A 21740-nucleotide genomic window follows, 5' to 3' on the forward strand; every position below is an offset into this window, starting at 1 on the left:
ATGAAGAAATATGTTATTTCAACATGTAAACCATTCTCTTGGAAAGAATAAGACATAATTAACAAAGGATTCACATCCACATCCTTATTGTGCCAGCAATAACACTAACATTCACATTGAGTGTATAAAGTACATTTAAACTTCCAAAAGCATTTATGTATTTAACTAAGCTATTTATTAAAAAACGAAATCAAATAGAAAAATAGAAAAATCTAACTACAGCTTTTTAACTCTAACAGATTCTTGTCATAGTTTAAAGGCCAAAAAAATTATATAAACAGAAATGTGGCTTTCATTTGCTAAATAAAAAACAAAACTTGATAAAAACAAATAAATCAGGAGGTGGCTATTATGTGCAAGGTAATAACTGAACCTGATTAAAGTTAATTTGTTACAACTGGAGATTCATCTATCGGATATGGTGTTTTACCATTTACAGAGAACACTGACAACAAATGTTCTACATAGATCCAAAGGCACTGAGCAATCCCCAGTTATAGTTCTACTACTACTCATCTCATGAGATAAGCTTACACAGGCCTTTGCACTTGTTTTTCCCACTGCCTGAGACCATCTTCCCCTAGGTATTGTCATGGCTTACTCTCTCTCTTCTTTCAAGTCTTTGCTCAAATGTCATCATTTTAGAAAAACCTTCTCTGATAATCTTATTTAACTCCCGTCCCCCTCCAATCCTTTATTAATTTTTTATAGCACTGATCATCAACTAACATAACATGTGAGATCCAAGAGGACAAAGATTTTTCTTCACTGCTGTATCCTTAGAACCTAGAAAAATGCCTGACTCGTTTATCCATCGAGTACACATAATAGGCACTCGATGAATGAATAAGTAAATGAGTGGGCAAGCATGAGCAGAAGGCATGAACTAGGGTTTGGATTCTGGTTCTCAGAATGTCTATCCTGTGGCCATGAGCAGTTTGCTTACCTAGTCTAAGACTTGATTACTTTATCAATAAAATCGGGGGAAATACCTACTTTATAGTGTTATTTTAAGGAACACATGCACACACACTACATACACATGTATATATGAACATATAATAAATATTTATCATATACAATAATATATATACAAATGTATTTATTATATATAATTACATATATAATATATATATATATAGAAAGGGACAGAGAGAGCACGTGTGTGCACTTAGAATATAGTAGGCAACCCCAGCCATGAAGTCCAAACAAAGTAACTGAATTTAGTAACAGTTGGGACTTTGTTGGAATATGGAATAGAAAATACTAGACCCAGAACCCCATACAGGTTGCTAGAAGAAAATGTGAAACCAAGATCAATACAAACAGTTTCTAAACATGGGGCCCACTGGGAGAGAAGAAGTTTGGGCTCTGAATCTTGGGTGCAAGACCTCCATCATTAGAATAAAGGCACACTAGGGATGGGTGAGCTGCAACTTAAGAAACAACATGGAAGTCCAATAGCCAAAAGTGAATATCACATTCTAGGTAGGACTAAAGCCTAGTGCTTGGGAACCTAGTGGTTAACACTAGGGCGCCATTTAGTAGAATCACCTTTAAAGTACAGGAGAGAACTTTAGTACAAATGATACTACTTACTGAATTTAACGTGAAATTTGGTAGATTCTTTATAATCTTGACTAGGCGTTAAAAAACCTGGAGAAGAGTTTCAAGTTTGCTTTACAATAATATTTTAAATTCCTATTCTCTGCATTTTCTATTTTCAAAAATTAAACAAAAGCAAGATAGAGCAGATTTCTTGAAATTGAATAACTTAGATCTCCATTTAAAGTTAGAAGCACTTAAGAGTAAATTAAATACTTGTAAATATTTTCTGAGTAAATTTAAATTTAATACATAAAATATGATTTTGTTGGCAAAATACAAAATAAATTCTAGATTATAAAACTTTAAAACATGATGTTATAATTATAAACCATATTTTCAAAATGAACCTATTTCACTGCAATAAGTACATTGAAATCAGTCTCTTGTTTCTTTCTTGTTCCTACCAAAGACACCTCACTTTCTACTTCAATTGTCATTTCTAATTACACTATAGTAGGCTCCATCACCCCATAGTGTCTCAACAATATCACTATAATGCCGCTACAATGTTAGTAGTAACTAACACTGCCACTGATCTCTTACCAAGACCAGTATTTCTTTTCTGTATGTTGACCTGGGCCTAGTCTTCTAGGATTCCAAGAATAATAAATGCTTTCCAGTTTGTTTGTTATTGAAGCAAGGATTACTGTCCCAGAGAAATAGTAAATATAAGAGTAACTGAATAAGGGCTTTTAAGAGATTAAAATTAAGCCATACCTTTTCCTCTTACTGTACTTTTTCTTTAATTGTGCATTTCATTAATTTGAGTTTAATTTTATCTGTCCTTCTTATGCCAAACTCACTTAGATTTCAACATTAATACAAATAGATGGGTACTCTATTATCTCCTAACTGAATTCAGTTATGATTATTTGCCAGATAAAATAAATGAGCAAAAGGAATTTGCATTAAATATAAACTTTTCTCTATCTGTTGTTATTAGTTGCTGTCAATCGATTAAAATTCATGGCAATCCCATGTGTGTAGAGCAGAACTGCTCCACAGGGTTTTCAAGGCTGTGACCTTCTGGAAGTAGATCGTCAAGCCTCTCTCTCCCCAGGCACCTCTAGGTGGGTTTGAACCACCGTTCTGGCCAGTAGTTGAGCACATAATTGTTTGTGCCACCCAGGGATTCTTTTATCTAGCTCCTACAATACCTCCTATATTGTCACTCTGAGTCGGAATCGACTTGAAGGCGATGGGTTTGTTTGTTTTTTTTTTTTTTTTGGTACCATACCTCCACCAGACCTTATTTTTCACTTGCTCAATTTTTGTAATTACATTTATAATTCATAAAAACTGGGTAAATTTTATTCTTTAGGGATCATTACTCAAGAAGGCTGTTGTACAGAGAATAAACAAAATGCCAACCTAAACAGTTTAAATCTCCCAATTTAGGTTTGCAATGATCAAGAGGAAAGAATCATATTACAGTAATTCTCACTGTTATCAGCCTACAGATAGTGGTCTGATACTCTGCAGCTGAGTCTCAAACCTAGTGCTTACTCACAAGGGGACAGACTATTTTCAGTAATTGATAAATATTAGTTAAATGAATGGATGAAAATGTATAAATATTTCTTAATACAAAATCAGAAAGTTACATGGAAAAAATTGAGCAAGCAAAAGTGTTGGTCTAAATCAAGATGAATTGAAACAGCTTTGTTAATACTGATAATGCTTTCAACCAGAAGTTCTTACCTTGAGGTCCAAGAGTTGAGGAAGCCTGTGAATCACCTAGTACATAAAGTTCTGTGCCTATAAATACGCATACGTAACTTTTTTGAGGAAACGGTTCTATACCATTCATCTGAATCAGTCTTTTAATGGGATTTGGGACCTAAGAGATTAAGAATCACTATCTTTTACTGTCTCCTCATTTTTATCTTGCCCAATGTTAATATTATGATAATTCAACCTAGTATCTTTCCTCTGGCTTTTAGAGATAACTTTAAATATCCAAAACATGAAAACTAAGTAGTGATGACCTAAAAAACCTACAATTATTCTTTTTCACAGTTTAGATAGCTGTTGATTCCTAGCATAAATTTAATCTTTATACATGGAGGCGCCATGAGTCAGAATCGATCAACAGCAACTGGTAAAGCTCACCTAACTTTGAAGAGATAACTTTTTTCTTACCAGTATTTTTATTATTAAACAGATCCCGTTTGAGTGTTGATAGTTTAAGTTACTAGGCAGAGTTTTTTAGATAACACCCAGTTAAAAATAACAACAAATATATATATGTATGTATATAGATATAAAATTCAAGACACCAAAACATACAGGTCAGTCTGTTGCATTTTATTATTTCACAAAATACATGTCATTAACAGTAGGTGGTTTTAATAATTTTGCATGATCTATAATTTAAATCTATAATGTAGGCAAGGTGTTGCCTTTTTGCATCATTCCTGAGATGCTAAGTGACAAAATGAAAGTACCTGATCCAAAAGAATCAATCACTTCAGATATATGTTTTCATTAAAAAAAAAAAAAAAAAAATTTAAAAAGAAATGCATATATTAAATGAATAGGGGAAAAAGGAAAATTGAGAACAAAAAATAGAAATAAATTACACTCATAGTTTGCAAGGGAGATTAAAAATGACCCAAAACTAAATTCGTCGCCGTCAAGTCGATTCTGATTCATAGTGACTCTATGGGACAGAGCAGAACTGCCCATAAGTTCCCAAGCAGCACTGGTGGATTCAAGCTGCCAAACTTTTGGTTAGCAGCCAAGCTCTTAATCACTGCTCCACAAGCCCCCCCATAAAACAATTATTTTAAGATGATTTAATAATGGAATTGTACTTCAAAATCTTTTGTAAGAAATACTCTTAAACAATAAAGTATTAAACCGTATAAAACATTTATAAACGTAAGTGTTGCAAACAAACGAACAGCTTTGTTGGGTTTGGATAATGCTTTCATAATCAAAGGATACAAAACACAGCCTCATTTAAGAACAGTAAACTAAGAAAATAACCTTTGAGAAATAACTGTTGACAAAGATAAACCCATTTGTGATGGAATTATGAATTAATGAGAAAAATATTGTCACTTATTAAATTAAAGAACATGTCATGTCAGATTACTTCAGTTTCCACTAAGATAACATAAAAATTCTTAACACATAGAAAATAACAAAACAATAAGCAAGGAACAGCTTGACTTGCCAGGAAAAAAAAAACCCACTAAAATATTGTTGAGAGTTATAAGAATTAACTCATAAAAGCAATACAACAATTGAAATACAGACAGCTAGACATTTTTAATTTCAAAGATAAAAAATGTTTAAACACTTTTATTTGGAAAATGAAATCAACTAGTTTTGAATAAAAACACGATCACATAGTTGGAAATTAAATAATAAAAATAAACAAAGATCAGAAATCATTTTCTTGGGCAATGCTCAGAAGTAAGATTTTCATATACTACCTTAAAGTCTAGTAAGTGTATATTAATTTAATTCTCAGACCGCATTAATGAGAAGAAACTAGAAAAAAATTCTGCTTAGAAATTGATTGTTCATTCATCTTTTAATTCTGTCCTATACTACAATTATTGATATCTATCTCTTTTCTCCCCTACTGGAATGTAAGTTCTTTGAAGGCAGAGATAAAATCTAGCCCACCTTTGTAGTCACCCCACAACACTTAGGACATTGTCATACTGAGAAAATGTTCAGTCATTTTTGCAAAAATAAATAAGGATATAAAAATAATCAGGCACACAGCAGTCATAAGGCTTAGAGATTACTGACCTATTCTTAACCCTGTCACTGCCTACAATAGTTTTCCAGAATACTGATCTTGCAGAGGTCACAGAAGAGATTCTCAAGGATTGCCCACCAGTTCCCCTCAAACATCCCATAAAAAGCAAACCAAACCAGTTGCTGTCGAATTGATTCTGACTCAGAGTGACCCTACAGGACACAGCAGAACTGCTTCATCGGGTTTCCAAGGAGCGACTGGTGGATTCAAACTGTCAACCTTCTGGTTAGCAGCCAAGCTCTTAACCACTGAGCCACCAGAGCGCCACTCTCAAACATCATCAGGGTCAAATTCATTTTAATCACTTCTGGTCCTCAGTAACTCAGCCTGTAGCCCAGTGATGATTTATTCTATGCAAATAAAACATCTTACCTAATTCTAAAAACTTAAGGTGGTGGATGAATGGTTGGAGGATACAGGATGTGATCCCTAAACATCTCAGGTGATTTCAAACACAATATACCTAACACCAGATCAATTATTTCCCCCAAACAGCTCCCTCTGCTGACAAGCACAAGAAAAGTGTTAATACTTAGCCACTCTCACATTTCTTTCCTTTGAAGAAATATTTTAAAATTGAGAACTGACATAAAATTATTTCAGCATTTTCATAATCCAAGTTAATTTCTGGGGTCAGATCATACAGGAAGTTCAATCACTTATTAACCTGGATAGTCCACTAATGACCAGGTCATAGGCTCTGCCATCTCAAGATCCAGGGTGATGCAACCCTCAACAGGGACTAATAAGGTCTGGAAATAAAAACTTTAAATTATTACTTTCATAGAATTTGAGAACTGGAAACAATCCTAGATACACTTTGCCCAAGTGATCCATAACTATTTTTGGTTCTCAGTCCTCTTTTAGAATGTGAAGTCCTGAAAGAAGTGCTATATTTTCAGGAAGAGAAAAAACAATTTCTGATTTCTGTCTCCTCAAACTAAGCTCAAAATCCTATTAGTTGGATCAAATCATATATAAACAATGATCATAAACTTAACAGAGATCACACCAGAAATAACAGATGTCTAGTTCAGTACATCTTGCAAGAAGTCCCTTCAATAACACTTCTATAGAACATTCTTTATAGAAAACACTTCATTGTTTAAGACACTGAGTCCTCCTGCCAAAAGCCAGCACTAGCCACCTATGTGAATGACACATCATGCAAGTGAATCCTCCAGCCTCAGTCAACCCTTCAGATGATTGTAGCCCCAACCAATATCTTCAATGTGATCTCATGAGACCCCCAAGCCAGGTCCACCCAGTTAAACTGCTCCAGTATTCCTTACCCACAGAAACTGTGACATAAGTTTGTTGCAGTTTTACTATAATAAACTGTTATCATTATACATAATATTAATTCAATTATGTATCAATAAGTGAGTACTTTTCAAGCAAAAAGAAGCATAAAGTAGGTACAATAATTAAAGATTTGTTAATATTGAGTGTCCTTTAATTTTTGGACTATATTTTCTTTTAATTCTTTGAACATATTTATAACAGCTGCTTCAAACCAACATCAGGGCCCACTTGGAATCAGTTTACTGTGTATAAGTCACACTTTCCTGTTTCTTTGCACAACTAGTAATTTATTGTTGGAAAGTAGAATTGCGGATAATATGTTGTAAGAAATCTATTTTGTTTTTCTAAGGATTGTTTTGTTGTTGTTGTTCTAGTAAAAAGTTGGCATGCCTGGACTCAAAGTGTGCAATCTATCTCCCAGCTTATGTCTTTGCTTAGTCGCTGCTTTATTAGCCTGCTCTCTGAGGGTATCCCTGCACCTCTGTGGTTTAGCAGCTGGACAAAGATTTAGGTAGATTTTGTAGTCAGATTTTCGGGCTTCCCCTTTCCATGGTTCTCTTGTTTAAGCCTCTCCACACTAAAATTACAGTTGCCTTGTGTGATGGTTAAGATGTGTGTCAACTTGGCTGGCCATGATTCTCAGTGTTTAATGTAATCACTCCCATGATTGAATATACTGTGAGTAGCCAATCAGATGAAAGGTAGTCTCCTTGGGGGTATGGCCCGCATCTGTACATAAGCAGACGTTCTGGCTTTTTGCTCTCGCTGCATCCTGCGGCTGCTTCCTGTCATCTCATCTCCCGTTCTTAGGACTTCAGCTGTCAGCTTATCTGCCGAACCTGGGATTCGTCGATCTACACAGCCTGTGAGTGGGAGCCCTGCTCTCCAACCTGCCGACCTTGGGCCTGCCATCTTCTGCGGCTGTGTGACTTGGGAGAGGCCTCTACCCTGATCCATGGACTTGGGATGTTCTAGCCCCTACAATTGTGTGAGCTGTTTCCTTGATATAATCTCTATCTATATATTTATACACTTTACTGGTTTTGCTTCTCTAAAGAACCCAACTTAAGACACCTTGCCAGCCCTGAATTCTGTCCTTTGGTACATCAATCCAATAAAGCTTCCGCTTATTGCTGCCCAACCTGCATGCACTTTGGGTAACACACTCTGTCAAAGGTGGAGCAAACTTGCAAATCTCACCAGGTGGATCTCTGTCTTTCAAGGGCTCACCCCCTACCCCTCAAGTTTCTGCCAGGACTTTTGCTGGGCTCTCTGGAGTCTCTTATGCATGTACAGTTGAGTCTCTAGTTTATCCAGGGATTCAGGCAGTTTATACTCAAACTTTAGATCTCAATCCTTCTGTGGCTCTCCGACTTCCAGATTATATCCCTTACATTTCCATCTGCTCTGATCACTGAACTTTGTCAACACCATCTTTTACTGGTGGTAGAGAAGATTCCTCTGATCATATTATCTGAAATAGCATTTCTCTTGCCCAAACCATCATTCTACACTTCCCCTTCCCTGTCTTACTTTCTTCATTGTATTTACCACCACCTGATATTATTTTTTACTACGTATAAACTGTTTAGTATGTATCCACCGCACTCATTAGAATGTAAGCTCCATGTGGGTAGGGAGTTTGCTGTGTTTCATACTACAATCTTAGGGCCTAGAACAGGGCCTGGTTGGCAAAACGTGCTCAATAAATATTAGTCAAATAAATGAATGAGTTAAGTACTGCCATGTATTAGGCATTATCTTTAACCCTTTCTGTTCATCAGCTCATTTAATGTTCACAGCACACCAGTCATAAGTACTACAATTTTCCCAACTTACAGATAAGGAACCAAGGCACAAAGAATGGAAGCAACTTGTCTTCAGTTGCTTCCCCTATTAACATGGCTAATAAGTGGCATTGCCAGAATTTGATCCCAGGCCATCTGCTTGCAAAGATGAATAATTTATGTCCTTGAAATATAGTTATTTTCAACATCTGTCCTTTTAATTTTAGAGAACTAAATTTTTTTTCCTCTGCTTGTTTTTAGATAAACGAAGGAGAAGAAACTTTTGGGACTCTGACCAAGCCAGAAGATGACCTAGCAAAAGGAATCTACTGAAACAGCCACACTGAGAATTTTTTAGAAACGACTTTGTCTCATAAAACACCAAATGATTGTGCCAAACATCTGTTAGTGTACTTTCGCATACAGTGCCTTAACTAGTGGCAGCCTTGGGAATTGTGTTTACTTGTAACTCCTGTACAGAACCAGCAGAAAACCATTCTTCTTGTGAATCCCTGATGGGAATCCATTCCAGTCTGCTTGCTGCTCCTTAAGCAAATCATACATGCTCCCACCAGGGGCTTCTGTACTCCCTGCCCCCATTATCTGGAACACTCTCCCTCCAGATAGCCTCATGGCTTATTTACCGCCTTATTCAGATCTTTTTCCATTCATCTCAATGAGTTCTTGCCAGAACAACCTATATAAAATTGGAGACATACTCTCTCTCCTACTTCCTCTTTATCTGTCCCTCCCTTAGTTAATTTTTTACTTTTTTCTGTGGCATTATTATTATTATTTTTTAACATGGGCTATCTCTTCCCTCTAGAATACAAGCAAGATGAAGGTAGGGATTTTGTTTGTTCCATTTACTGCTATTTCTCTAGCTCTTAGAAAAATGCCTGGCACATAATAAACACTCAGTAACTGTTTGCTGACTGAATGAATAAATGAAATTCCCCAAGGTCACAGAGCTGGTAAGCAGTAGAAATGGAATTTGAACCCTTTATACTCCAAAGTCTACAGATTTAATTGCTAAGTTATACTGCACATAATAGCTAATGATTTTTAATAAGATACAAATCTGATCAAAGGATTCCAGTGCTCTTCTCTGACAATGGGCCTCATGTAGTGATGGGGAAAAATGCCATTTGTCTTTACGTAAACAAAAATTAAGATTCCTTACAAGCAAAAATTACAAAAATGTATTCTTTTAGTACTAAAGGGAGCTGACCATTTGTACAATTGAGTATTTTATAGCAAAACAAACATACAAATAAAAAAAAGTTTGCAGAGAAATTTCAAAGGTAAACATCTAGTCTACATCTCATTGCTGTTGGATAGATACAAATTTGGTTATTGGGTTTTCCCAAAAGATGTTAATATTTTATTCCTGACTTCAGAGAACACATAAGTGGTGTCATTCATTCATTCATATATTTAGTCAACAATATTTATTAACCACACACTCTAACCAGCTATTCTTTTAGGGACTAGAGATACAGCAGAGAACAATTCTTACATTCTTGAAGAAGGGAAATAGTCAATAACAAAATAAACAAGGAATATATTATTGTCATAAAAAATAATGATTTTGACAATATATGGTCTTCGTAACTTACAACTCCTAAATCATTTAGAGTAGACTTGTATCACGGTGATGAAGAGCTCAGACTATGAAATCTTTGCTTTGAATCTTCCATTACAAGCTGTGCTCCTGGCAAATTAATCCTCAAGTCCTAGTTTTACAAATTGTGGATAACAGAACCCATCTGTGGTGAAATGAGTTCCTTTATGGGGCCTTTTGCCTTGGTTCTTTGGAAAAATAGCTCGAGAGATTTTTTTTTTCCCTAAACCTTGAGGAGTTACCTTTGCCCTAGTTTTCTGCCCCAGAGGGTTTGTTACTTTTGTTCAGGCTGACTGACATTTCCTGGGCAAGCTGTAAATAACTTGATGATCTGATACTTTTTGTCTAGCCCTGGGCTGCAGCCTCCCCTGTGATTCACACCTTGCAGGGATTGGTCAATATACTATAAAAATGAAGTGACTATAAGCTATGCAAAAGCAGTAATTGTAAACAATGCAAATGAAGTGACTATGATCCACCAAAGTGTTTGGTCAGTTTGTGGCCCTGCTGGGAGAGCCATGCCTTGAAATGGTCAAGGAGTTTGTGTACAGAAGCAGCCACACACGTAGAGGTTTCAGAAAGGAGAGAAAGCAAGAGAGGTGAGAAGAGAGAAGCAGCAGAGAGGGGAAGTGAAGAACTTCCTAAAAGGGCTGTAACACAGGTCAAGGGCTGTAACAGTGAAGACAGCTAGAGGCCTGGAAGGGGCCCTGTGGCATAGCCAGCAGCAGCAGGCCTGGAAGGGGCCCTGAGGCATATTCAGTGGTGATGGTAGAAACCTGCTGCTAGGAATGCAGCTAAGAGAGTTAAAAAAGATGCTACAGTGGCTATGAGCTGGGTCACTTAGCAGTGGAGAGGCTGAAGGCCGAGACGCCTGCATTGCTCAGAGGGGGCATGCACAGCCAAAAGGAGGCCTGTCCTGATTGGGCTGTGAGGAGGCCTGAATGACCGAGAGGGGGCGTGCATGGCACAGAGAAGGGCCTGCTTGCTTGCATGGCCAAGGGGAGCTGAGACATTTGTCCCGCAGTGAAGAAGGGTGGGATGTGCTCTCCACTTTGGGGTAGGCTTCCAGACTTTGCCTACATGCTTCTTGATCCTGATCCCGAGTTGTACCCTGTTACTTCCTTAATAAACCACTTAACTGTAAAGTACTGTCTGTGAGTTCTATGTGGTCACTGCAACAAACTACTGAACCCAGCAGAGAAATAGAGTGCTGGGGATGGGGTGGGGGTGGGTGGCTGGTGTCAGCAATGGTAAAGAAGTTGGAGAGTGGAAGCAGTCTGACTTCTACCTCATAGGAATTAGCTTTAGTCTGATCCTAATTCTTATCCCTAAGGAATCTAGACAAGTTCTGACACTACTACTACTATCTTACACCATCTTGCAAGGCTGATATAAAGATTAAAAGAGAAAATATATATAAAAACACTTGGTACAATACCTAGTACATACTAAATATCAACTAATGCTATTCTAATAAGGATACATATGGCAATCTAATTCCTCATTTTATGAAGACCAACTAAATCTATATGAAAGTCTTGGGCTTCATACTTAGAGGTAGTTTGTTTGTTTGGTAAACTACTGTGAGTCATTAATTCATTCATTAAACACATACTCATTAACAGTTCATGCATGTTACGGATTTTACTAGGTACTTGGAATGCAGGTATCCCCAGCTTCCGACAGAGCTCCGTTCCGATGATTCCTTTGTAAGTCGATTCTTATGTAAGTTAAATACCTCATTTTTTTTTTTTTTAGTTTTTGTTATTATTGCCTTTTATTATCAGTATCTTTATAAACGCAATCTTTGTCTTTGGAGACTGGAAACATTACAGCTAAGAATGATACATCCGCAAATTATACGCTGCAACACTGTATATTACTAGTGATAAGATGTACAAAAAAAAAAAAGATGGTCATAAGTGTGGCTTGTCATAACTTGTATCCACTGTAAGTCAGGGACTACTTGCACGCTGACACCAACTTCACTGTAGACCATGCCATAGCCTGCTATATGGTAGTGTTTGGGATGGTAAATCATAAAATTGAACATCTGTGAGTGAACATTTGAGAATGATAACATCAGCAAATCATGCACTGCAAAATTGTATGCAGTATGTATTACTAGCGATAAGACGAACAACAACAACAACAAAAAGAGATGGTTTTAAGTGTGGCTTGTCATAACTTGAATAAGTCTTAATTCGGGGACTACCTGTAAATCAGTTAACCTTGCTCTTTTGGAGTTTAAGTTGCTATGGAGGGCTTCGAACCGGTTCTTGCTGGTTCAGTCATGGCTGAGGAAGCAAAACTGGAACAGGCCTAAATTTTTAAAATTTGAGTGAACCAGAATGATAACCAGAATGGGAAAAAATACAAATCGAAGTCCCTCTAGAAACCTAATCTCCATCTTAGAAAACAAGGGCAGCATAGCAACCAAATCTCTTGCCCCCCAGATGTTGAGCAGAGTCGGAAACAGCAGTGCCTTGCTCAAAGATGGTGCCCGACTGCTCTGCTTTGAATGGGTGTCCCTCTCCACAGTCCTGTCAATAAACCAATCTCACGCATCAGGCTCCTGAAAAGGCTCACTACACCTCCTCCGAGTCTCCCATTCCAGGACTTCAACTTGTAATTTTTCCCATTCTGGTTATCGTTCCAGATCACCCACACTTAAAAATTAGGGTCTGTTCTGGTTTTGCTTCATCAGCCGTGACTGAACTGGTTTGAAGCCCTGTTGCCTAAGTACTGGATTTATGAGAGCAAATTGAAGAGGTACATAATTTTTCCACAATAAACAATGACTTCAAATCACCCAATATTTACTAAGTGCTATTATACACAATCCCTCTAGTGGAGAAGCACTGCACTCAGACAATGATAAAGGAATAAAGTTTACCAGCAACTGCAAGGCTAGAAAGGCCTGGAAGCAAAGTAGGAGAAATCCCAGGGGCCTACTGGTGTCCTCTCATGAGCCGACTTCCAAAATATATTCCCCTATAGAATCTAAGTTTCTTGAGGGCAGCAAAGGCCAGAGCCTACATAGATTAATGGCACATAAAAAAAAACCAAACCTGCTGCTGTCAAGTCGATCTCAACTTACAGTGATCCTATAGAAAAGACTAGAAATGCCCCACAGGGTTTCCAAAGCTGTAATCTTTTATGGAAGCAAACTGCCACATCTTCCTCCTGCAAAGTGGCTGTTGAGTTCAAACCATCCACCTTTCTGGTTAGCAGCCAAGCGCTCAAGCACTGCACCACCAGGGCTCCTTTCATGGCACACAGTAGATACTTTATAAGTAGTTGTTAAATGAATTAATAAATATTCCAGATCCTCATTCCTACCATCTTAGTCCAAGACACAATCATCTCTTTCCCGTGCTACTAGTTTCCTAACTGGCCTCCCATACTACTAAATAGTTTCCTAACTGGCCTCCCAGCTTATGCTTCTGCCCCATTAATCTATTCAAATAACGATCAGTTATCTTTTAAAAACGTAAATTAGATTAGGTTACTCTGTTGCCTAAATGGCTCCAACTGTTTTCCATCACACTTAAAATCCAAACTTCTTCCAAGCCTTCAATGTTCTGTATGATTCGGCCACTGCCTGCCTCCATAGCTACTCCCCTTTCTTCCTGAACTGCAACCAGCCCTGTTCGTTTGTACGGGAGGGTCTCAGCTGTTCCCTTGGCTTGAAATCCTTTCCTGTGGCTCACTGCAGGCTGGAGTTTAAGCAGCCTACGTTAAAGCCGCCTCCTCACACAGTATCACATTATACTGTTTTATTTTCTTCTTGGCCATTAAATCACCATCTGAAATTATCTTGTTCATTTCGTTAACTATTTATCTTCTAACGTGTTTCCACCTAGAATCTATAAGCTTTGTGACAGCACTGTTCCCTTGTTACCCTCCAGTCAAAGCACTGTTGAATTACTAAATGAATGAACCTCCCTGACCTGTGTCTTTTTCTCTTTAAATTCTGGAAATACAAAAGCACCCCCAGGGACGAGAGGGAGATGCAGGAAAAACGCCCCGTCGCACTAGAACCCAGGGACATGAGACCCTACGCCTCCGCTAACGCGATTCCTTTTAGCTTCCACAAGGGGGCGCGGCCGCCGGCCACGCCTCCTCCCTCTCCGCCGTTCATCTAATCCCGCTCAGCTTCCACTAGGGGACGCGCCTCGCAGAGCGGGATCTTCTCCGCCTCCATGCCCGCTCTCTCACCACGCTGCTCACCTGATTCCCTCTCTGCTTCCATCAGGGGGCGCGGCTCGGAGGGCCGGGCCTCTGCCGCGGACCTTTTCAGCGCAGCCAGCACCGTCTCAGGGGGCAAGTCGATCAGCTGCTCCCACAGAGACTCTGTGTAGAAGTCTACCGTATGCGCATTGGAAATGGGCAGGGAATCCTTCAAGAACCGCAGCAGCCCCTGCAACTTGGCACGCAGCGTGGGCAGATCCGGGGTTACTGGGAGTGGGCAAGAAGCCGCCATGACGCTCACCCTCCTGGGCTGTAGGTGGCGCAAACGTGGCCGTGAGGCTAGGGCTCGGCACACTGTGGCACAGGCCCGGTAAATCGAGCTCCGAGCGAGACTCTAGCTGGACGATTGATTGCTTCAGCTTGATGACGTATTTTGGAGCGTCGGTTGTACTTCTCTGGTGACGGAGGTGGTCCGCCATGGCGCAGGTGAGGCTGGCAGCAAATAGGCACGCAGGGAGTTTTGGGACGCGTGGCGAAGAGGTTTCTTCGGTCGAATTCAAGAAGAAGAATGTGAAGCAGAGGACGTGGCGGACTAATCATCGGAAGACCTTTGTGGGGAGCGTACGCGAGGGTATGTAAGACGGCAGCCTTTTGAAAGTCCTTAGGCCTGCGAGGTTTTAGGACACGCGACCCGCTGAAGCATGAAAGGATTTAGGAACAAGACCCGATTCTACTTGGGGCACAGAAAACCCGGTGAAGTTGTGAGCTAGGCTGAGCTCTGGATGGGAAGACGTTCAGTGTTGCTAACCTTAAATCTTGAAACGTCTTCTCGAACTTGACTCTCTTCTTGATTTTCGTATTTTCCTAGTGAAACCGTAATCAGAGAGCGTCTACTGCCCACTTGTGTATTGTGTATATGAATTTATGTGTTACGGTAGATGATAGAAGGTGGTGGTTTATAGAAGGTTGTTGACAGGGTGGCCTCAGCGGATTCCAATTCATGGTGACCCCATGTGTGTAAAGTAGAATTGCTTCATAAGAGTTTTCAAGGCTGAACTTTCGAAAGCAGTTCGTGAGGACTGCCTTCTGAGGAGCCTCTGGGTGGGCAGCCTTTCCGTTAGCATACTGTCCCAAACTCCTGTTGACTACAAATACCCCGGCAGCACTCCAGTCTTTTTTTTCCTTTCCTTTACTTTAGTTTGTTTTTGTCTTTCTGTGTTGCTGTTTGTTAAATTACCTCAAATCCTATTTGGAATGTATGAAATATTAAGTATTCTGATAATTGTTAGCTGTTCAGAAAGTCATAGACCATATTTTTATTTTGTGTTGATGTATTTTTTAACATTAGTCATAGAAGTTTCTCTGAGGTAAAAGAGTAAATGTGAGTTTTTGGCCTCTATTTTAAAGTTTTTATTGAAGACCCAGATTATTTTAGATGAATTAAGGAATTTATTTTGATTTGTGAATACAGTAAACAGCCAGAATTGATCAGTTTTCCTTCTTGAGACTATTGGTTGGGCGTCTACATTGACTAACGTTAGCTTGGTCTTTTTGCAAAAAGTCAACATGCTGTTCGATCCATCATCTTGAATTTGTTTCCAGAAATAATTCTTTAAAGCAAAAAAAGTTTTTCATTTTTAAATGAACAGCCACATTTTTCATGCAACTTACCACTTTCTGTGAAAGTAATTTATGACTGATGTTTTTCAATGCAGGACAAGGCTTTGCACTTCGAAGAAAGCTGAAGGTACAGCAGAGTTACAAGAAATTGCTATGGAAGGAAAAAAAGGCTCAAATCTCACAGGATTCCCAGTTCACAGATCGATACCCAGATCATCTGAAACATCTCTATTTAGCTGAAGAGGAAAGGCTCAGGAAGCAACTTAGAAAAGTTCCGCGGCCTTTGCCAGAAGAACAAGTTAACCAGCCTTTGCGAGAGGAACAAGTTGACCAGCCTTTGCCAGAAGAACAATGTAGCATTGACCAGCCTCTGCCAGAAGAACAATGTAGCAAAACAGTAAAGTATGCTTTTCCTTTTTTGAAATCCTTTACTTTTTAAATGTAAGTAGTGTTTTATTAAAGGGATGGTAAGGCAAATTTATGTAGAAATCGAAATCGTTCTTATTTAAGACGTTTCAGAAGTTAGTGTGATTAGGTGAAAATATTTTTATGGAGGCTGTCTTTTTAATTTAAATGACTGAATTAGGTAATGTAGTTTCATTGAAAAGATAATGAAATGGTGATTAAGAGATCTGGGTTTTGAATTTTTTCTTTTCAAGTACATTTAACTTTCTTGGACTACAGTTAACTCCTGTTAGTAATATTTTTTAAAAAAGCTAATTTTTGAGATGTGTCATACTGTAGAGATTAATAGCATGGACTCTGGAGCTGGACTTAACATGTTGGTACCTCAGTGTCCTTCTCTCCAAAGTAGGAATAACTGAAATAAGTACATAAGCACGTAGTTGGTGATAAAGACAGAGACATGAAAAATTTAGATTTGTCTATCATATTATTAAATAATGTATGTAATGCTCGGGTAAGAGATTAGCACTAGACATGTAGATTTGAATTATTCCTGGTGATAAGTGAAGTGCGGAGGGTTAAATTGTGAAACAATATATCTAACAAGGTAAAAATTATATTTTGAAAGATTATTTTGAGGAGAGAGCAGGAAAAAGTCATTGAAGAAGTTAAATAGAACTTAAAAATAAGGGAGTATAGTGACAGCTAAGTCAACAGAGGGAAGTTTTGAGAAGTAAGGATTGATGAACTATCAAAACACTATTAAGTTCAAGGAAAACAGGATTGAGAACAGGGCTTTGAATTTGTGGATTTGTGGACTGGACAATCATTGGTGACTTTAGAGAGAAGATTTTCAATAGAACGGTATGGGGGATAATTCTGATCAAGTTTTCAGTTGTACATATGTGTGGCACCAAAGCCATGATCATGAATATGACTGCCAAAGGAAGTGTGGAGATAAGACGAACAGCTTGGGGAAAAACCTTGGAAGAGAAAGAGACGCTAGCCACTCAGACTAAGAAGGAGCGGTTAGAAAGGATCAGGAGATAAGATTGTTACCAAAATTAAGGGAGAGGAGTTTTCAAAAGTACTGAATGATCAGTTAAATGAAGACTGAAAAGTGCCGTGATCATCATGTTTGGCTAGAACATCATCACATCTTGGGAAGGGCAGTTTCATCGAAGTGATGAGAGCAGAAATCAGATTGCAGAGTTAAGGAGTGAATGGAAAATGACACTGTAGAAATAATAATTGCAGTTTATTCATTCTTCTTCCTAGAAACTTAACTGTGAAAGGACAAGGAGTGAGAGATGGGTAGCTAGAAGGAGACATAGGGTCTGATGACTGGTAATTTATTGATTTATTTATTTTAAGAAGGGAGCTACTAAAACATTTTAGTTAGTGTAGTAAAAAGTTGAAAGACAGGAAAGGAAGATTATGGCTGAATCTGGGCCCAAGTGGTTGGATTAGCCTTGTGTGGGCTAGATACCTTCAGAGAGTTGAGAAGTACTTCAAGATAGAACAATTCTAAATGGAGACTAGGTTCAAGGTATGGTTATTCATGACTGAGTAGATGAAATGGGCTCAGTCCATTGATCAAAGAACTTTGAGATTAAAGTTTATGTAAGCCTGTACACCTGCAGCTTTTATAACAACGTCCTTCAATTTAATGCTTTTTTCAAACTCATTCTTGTTTCTGGGTTTGTTTGTTTTTTAACATTTTGAGATCTCTCAAAGCTTTTTGTATTTTCCCTGGTTGAAATATTTCTCCAGCAATTTCCATTTTGTTGTTGGATGCAGTCAAGTCAATTCCTGTAGTGACCCTGTGTGACAGAGTTGAATTGCCCCATAAGGTTTTCTTGGCTGTAATCTTCACAGAAGCAGATCACTAGGTCTTTCTCCCACAGAGTGGCTGGGTGCGTTTGAACTGCCAACTTTTAGGTTAGCAGCAGAATATTTAATTGTTGCGCACCAGGGCTCTTTATAACTATATTTTTAAAATATTTTTACTTGGACATTTTACTAATGAAATAATGTCCTGTATATCCACCTCCCGCCCTGCCAACAATTAACACTAGTGAGACTTTTCTGTACAAGTACTATATCTGGCATAAGCATATCATAGTTTTGGTTATGTTGTTTTTAGTTCTTGTGACTTATTTGTGTTAATTTATCTTGTAAAGCTCCTTTGCTACCCGAAATAAAAATAGAAAGAAAACGTCCAATCAAAAAGCACAAGAAGAATACGCACAGATACAAGCCAAGCGTGCTGCTAAGAAACAAGTAAGTTCTACTTTTTAAATATTTAGCTCCATTTTTACTTACTTTAAGTGTACAGGCAGACTGTGTTTCTAAGTGTCATGCACATAATATGCCTTCAATAAATATTTGTTGGTTGAATGAATGATCTAAACCAAGTTGACTTTCAACATTCAGATTCTTTGATTGTTTATATTATCTCAAAGAGGTGATACTAGTAGGTCAAGCAAAGAGTTAACTCATAGGTTAGTAATTGGAGCACTTGGGAAGGTGTTTCTCAGAGTATGGTCCAGGAACCTACATTTTTTACAAGTACCTCATAAGATTCTTATGTGTAATAGTATTTGAGAACCACTGAGCTAAGAAAAATAGAGATGATTTTCATAATTTTACATTGAAATAAGTAAGCCAGAGGGGAGGAGTTAGAATATTTTAAAATATATCTTTGCTGTAAAGAGTTGGTCTCGCCTATTGAAAAGCCTGCTAGCTTAACTTAGCAAGAAGTTCACACACTCTATGATCATTCAAGAACCTAAAGTTCTGATAGACATTTTTAAATTAGTAGAACAAAATTATCATTTTGTTGACACTGGATAATTCTTGTTTTCCATAGTGAAGCTTTCTTGATCCTATCATTTCAAAAGAATAGCACATCAATCAAAAATACCCCAAAGGTGGCACTTAAATATTTTCCTTTATGTTTTTGCTTTAGAATTTGTATAATTAAGAAATTTGGAAGTTTAACATCTGAAATTTTTATGATCTTAAACTGGTGGCAGAGTAGGATGAAGCAGAAACATTTCTCTATGGAATACTGGATCTTTCCTGCATAGCTTGTTACCATATGCTTTCATCTAACCATCTGGAAATAGTATATACCGCATTAAGCTACTTTTGGAAGTAGTATACCAGATGAAATACAGTAAGGACCATTATGCTGTAAAACATTTAATATTTTAAAATTTCGTTATATAAACCTAGGGTTTCAAGTATAATCATGAAAATTGACATTTTCTTAAAATGTCCAGATTCCAAATGTTAATACAAAAGCCAGTGCCATTACCCATGAAAAATCAAATATGTTAAGGGTCCATAATTGATGGTAAGAATATTGAACTTTTGGCTTTGTTTAGAGAAACTCCATAGGTATAAACTAGACTCAGTATACCTAAATTCACAAATAAGTTCCGGATCTTTATGTGTGTGTTAAAACAAACAAGTTCTATATCATATGAGATACAATTTTAAGTGATATAGTCTAGTGTAATGGGAAGTTGCACAGACTTTGAATTCAAGATATGGATATGAGACTCACCCTACCAGTGATTTGGGACGTCGAGCGAGTCACTTTCATGTCACGCTGAGCACCATCAATTCTACATCTGTAGGAAAAGAGTAATCTTCATACCTAAGTTTTAAAAGAATGGAATGTGCTATGATGTAAGTGAAAGCATTTTATAAGTTAGATATCACTATAGTAATATGTTTGGGGGCTGTATGCGTTTATAGGGGAAATCAAAACACAATTCACTTATTACATTATTTAAGAACTTTTGTTTAATTTTTATATTTAGTAAGAAAATATCAGTGCATTTTGCATAGTGTTTTTCAGGTCAGTGTATAGCTTTGAATTATTTTTCTCATACTCAAAACATTTGAGTCTTTTAGCGAATCAAATGAGCATGATAATGCTTTTAAATATTCAAAATAAAAATCCTTAGCAAAATGTTTTGAACATACATAGCCAATAAATGCTTTTTGAATTAAACCTATAAATTAGTCAGATGAAGAAAGGGATACTAGATACAGCTTTCTGGAAAGAAAGATTTCAGTGCTAGGTGAAAATTAGACTATTACAACCTTTAAAGTCCTTTCTAAAACTCTTTTAGGGTGTATGACTAAATGACTCCAGCACCCTGATCTGTAAGATTGAGTAATAGCCAAATGAAGAAGCAACAAGATGCCATAGATACAACTTAATAGTAAAATCATTATGTAAAATATATGCCTTCTCTTGTTATTTACACACCAGTAAATAGTTTTTTCATAACTTCACATTATTTCATGTTGTAGCATGAAGGCAAAGAGGTATATCCTGCTTCAATTACAGGAAACAGTTCATATTTTGCAAATTATAAGAGACCAACAAAGTATTTGCTTGGTGATAGCTATTTTAAAATAATATCTGAACTATATTAGCTGTTTGTTACTAATAAAAATCATGTTAATAATTTCAGGAATTTGAGAGGCGAAAACGAGAGCGAGAAGAAGCTCAGAGGCTCTACAAAAAGAAGAAAATGGAAGTGTTCAGAATATTGAGCAAAAAGACTAAAAAGGGCCAGCCAAATTTGAATGTACAAATGGAATATCTTCTTCAAAAAATACAAGAAAAAAATTAAATCAGACGTTTGTCCTTAAGGATTAAAATATCTGCTGTCTTGTCTGTTGAGTTCTTTTGTACATATAATGTGTCTCCTAACAATTAACTAAATATGTGAACATAAACTGGATTGCTAAGCTATGAAAAAAATCAAACCAAACCCACTGCTGTCGAGTTGATTCCAACTCAGTGACCTTATAGGACAGAGTAGAACTGCCCTATAGGGTTTTCAAGGCTGTAAATCTTTACAGAAGCAGATTGCCACATCTTTCTCCCATGGAGCAGCTGGTGAGTTTGAATCACAGAACTTTTGGTTAGCAGTCGGGTGCTTTAACCACTGTGCCAAAATATCACGAATATTTTTGTTTTGTAAAAGAAAATTTTCTATATATGTTCTGCATAGTAGGATTTGTTTCTTTTTCATCTGCTTCTCGAGGAAGGTTGGCCTGAAGAACTGAAAAAATCTTCTATTTGGGAGATAGGCTCAAACATACAATGTCTTTGTACCATACAAAGTTTGTATGAAATGTTTTAAAAATAAAGGAGCAGAGCTTGCAGTGAAGCATTTTAATGAAATGTTTCTGTTTAGTGATCAGCTATTACGGTTTTAAAATTCATTTTAATGATGGAGGCAAACACTCCCCCTTGGACTTTTTAAAGTAAGTACGTTTTACAAGGTGATGTACTTTGCAGAAACGTTAGCGCAGAGGTTTTATTCACGACACTTGAGTCCTGACACTGCCTTCTACCCCCACCGTATAAGGTTGTGGTCTTCATAAA

The 21740-nt window shown here is 37.5% G+C and overlaps 2 protein-coding genes across 3 annotated transcripts in view; one reads left to right on the top strand and one right to left on the bottom strand.

Moving 5' to 3' along the window:
- METTL25 (methyltransferase like 25) overlaps nt 1-14617 on the bottom strand; it is a 167153-nt gene extending 152536 nt beyond the window's left edge. Inside the window, exon 1 of the mRNA XM_004390258.3 lies at nt 14336-14617. Within this exon, the coding sequence (XP_004390315.1) occupies nt 14336-14588 (253 nt within the window). The 5' untranslated portion in view covers nt 14589-14617. The remainder of the gene's footprint in view (nt 1-14335) is intronic.
- A 59-nt stretch (nt 14618-14676) lies between these two features.
- Nucleotides 14677-21212, top strand: CCDC59 (coiled-coil domain containing 59). Of its 2 annotated transcripts, XM_023725215.1 has the most exons (5): nt 14677-14927; nt 16012-16269; nt 16303-16318; nt 18505-18604; nt 20818-21212. In XM_023725215.1, the coding sequence occupies exons 1-5, from the start codon at nt 14774-14776 to the stop codon at nt 20977-20979; spliced, it is 690 nt and encodes a 229-aa protein (XP_023580983.1). In that variant the 5' UTR covers nt 14677-14773; the 3' UTR covers nt 20980-21212. The 2 variants fall into 2 exon arrangements, with proteins under 2 accessions (XP_023580983.1, XP_004390316.1); XM_004390259.2 differs by having other exon boundaries at nt 14720-14927; nt 16012-16318.
- Nucleotides 21213-21740: the final 528 nt, after the last annotated feature.

This window comes from Trichechus manatus, unplaced genomic scaffold, assembly GCF_000243295.1.
Source record: "Trichechus manatus latirostris isolate Lorelei unplaced genomic scaffold, TriManLat1.0 scaffold00293, whole genome shotgun sequence".
In the NCBI taxonomy this organism is placed as follows: Eukaryota; Metazoa; Chordata; class Mammalia; order Sirenia; family Trichechidae; genus Trichechus; species Trichechus manatus.

Coding starts and splice junctions, on each gene's coding strand:
- CCDC59 (XM_004390259.2), top strand. CDS start 14,774: ATGGCGCAGGTGAGGCTGGCAGCAAATAGGCACGCAGGGAGTTTTGGG. Junction 14,928..16,011: donor TGTGGGGAGCGTACGCGAGG/GTATGTAAGACG, acceptor TTTTCAATGCAG/GACAAGGCTTTGCACTTCGA. Junction 16,319..18,504: donor CAATGTAGCAAAACAGTAAA/GTATGCTTTTCC, acceptor TATCTTGTAAAG/CTCCTTTGCTACCCGAAATA.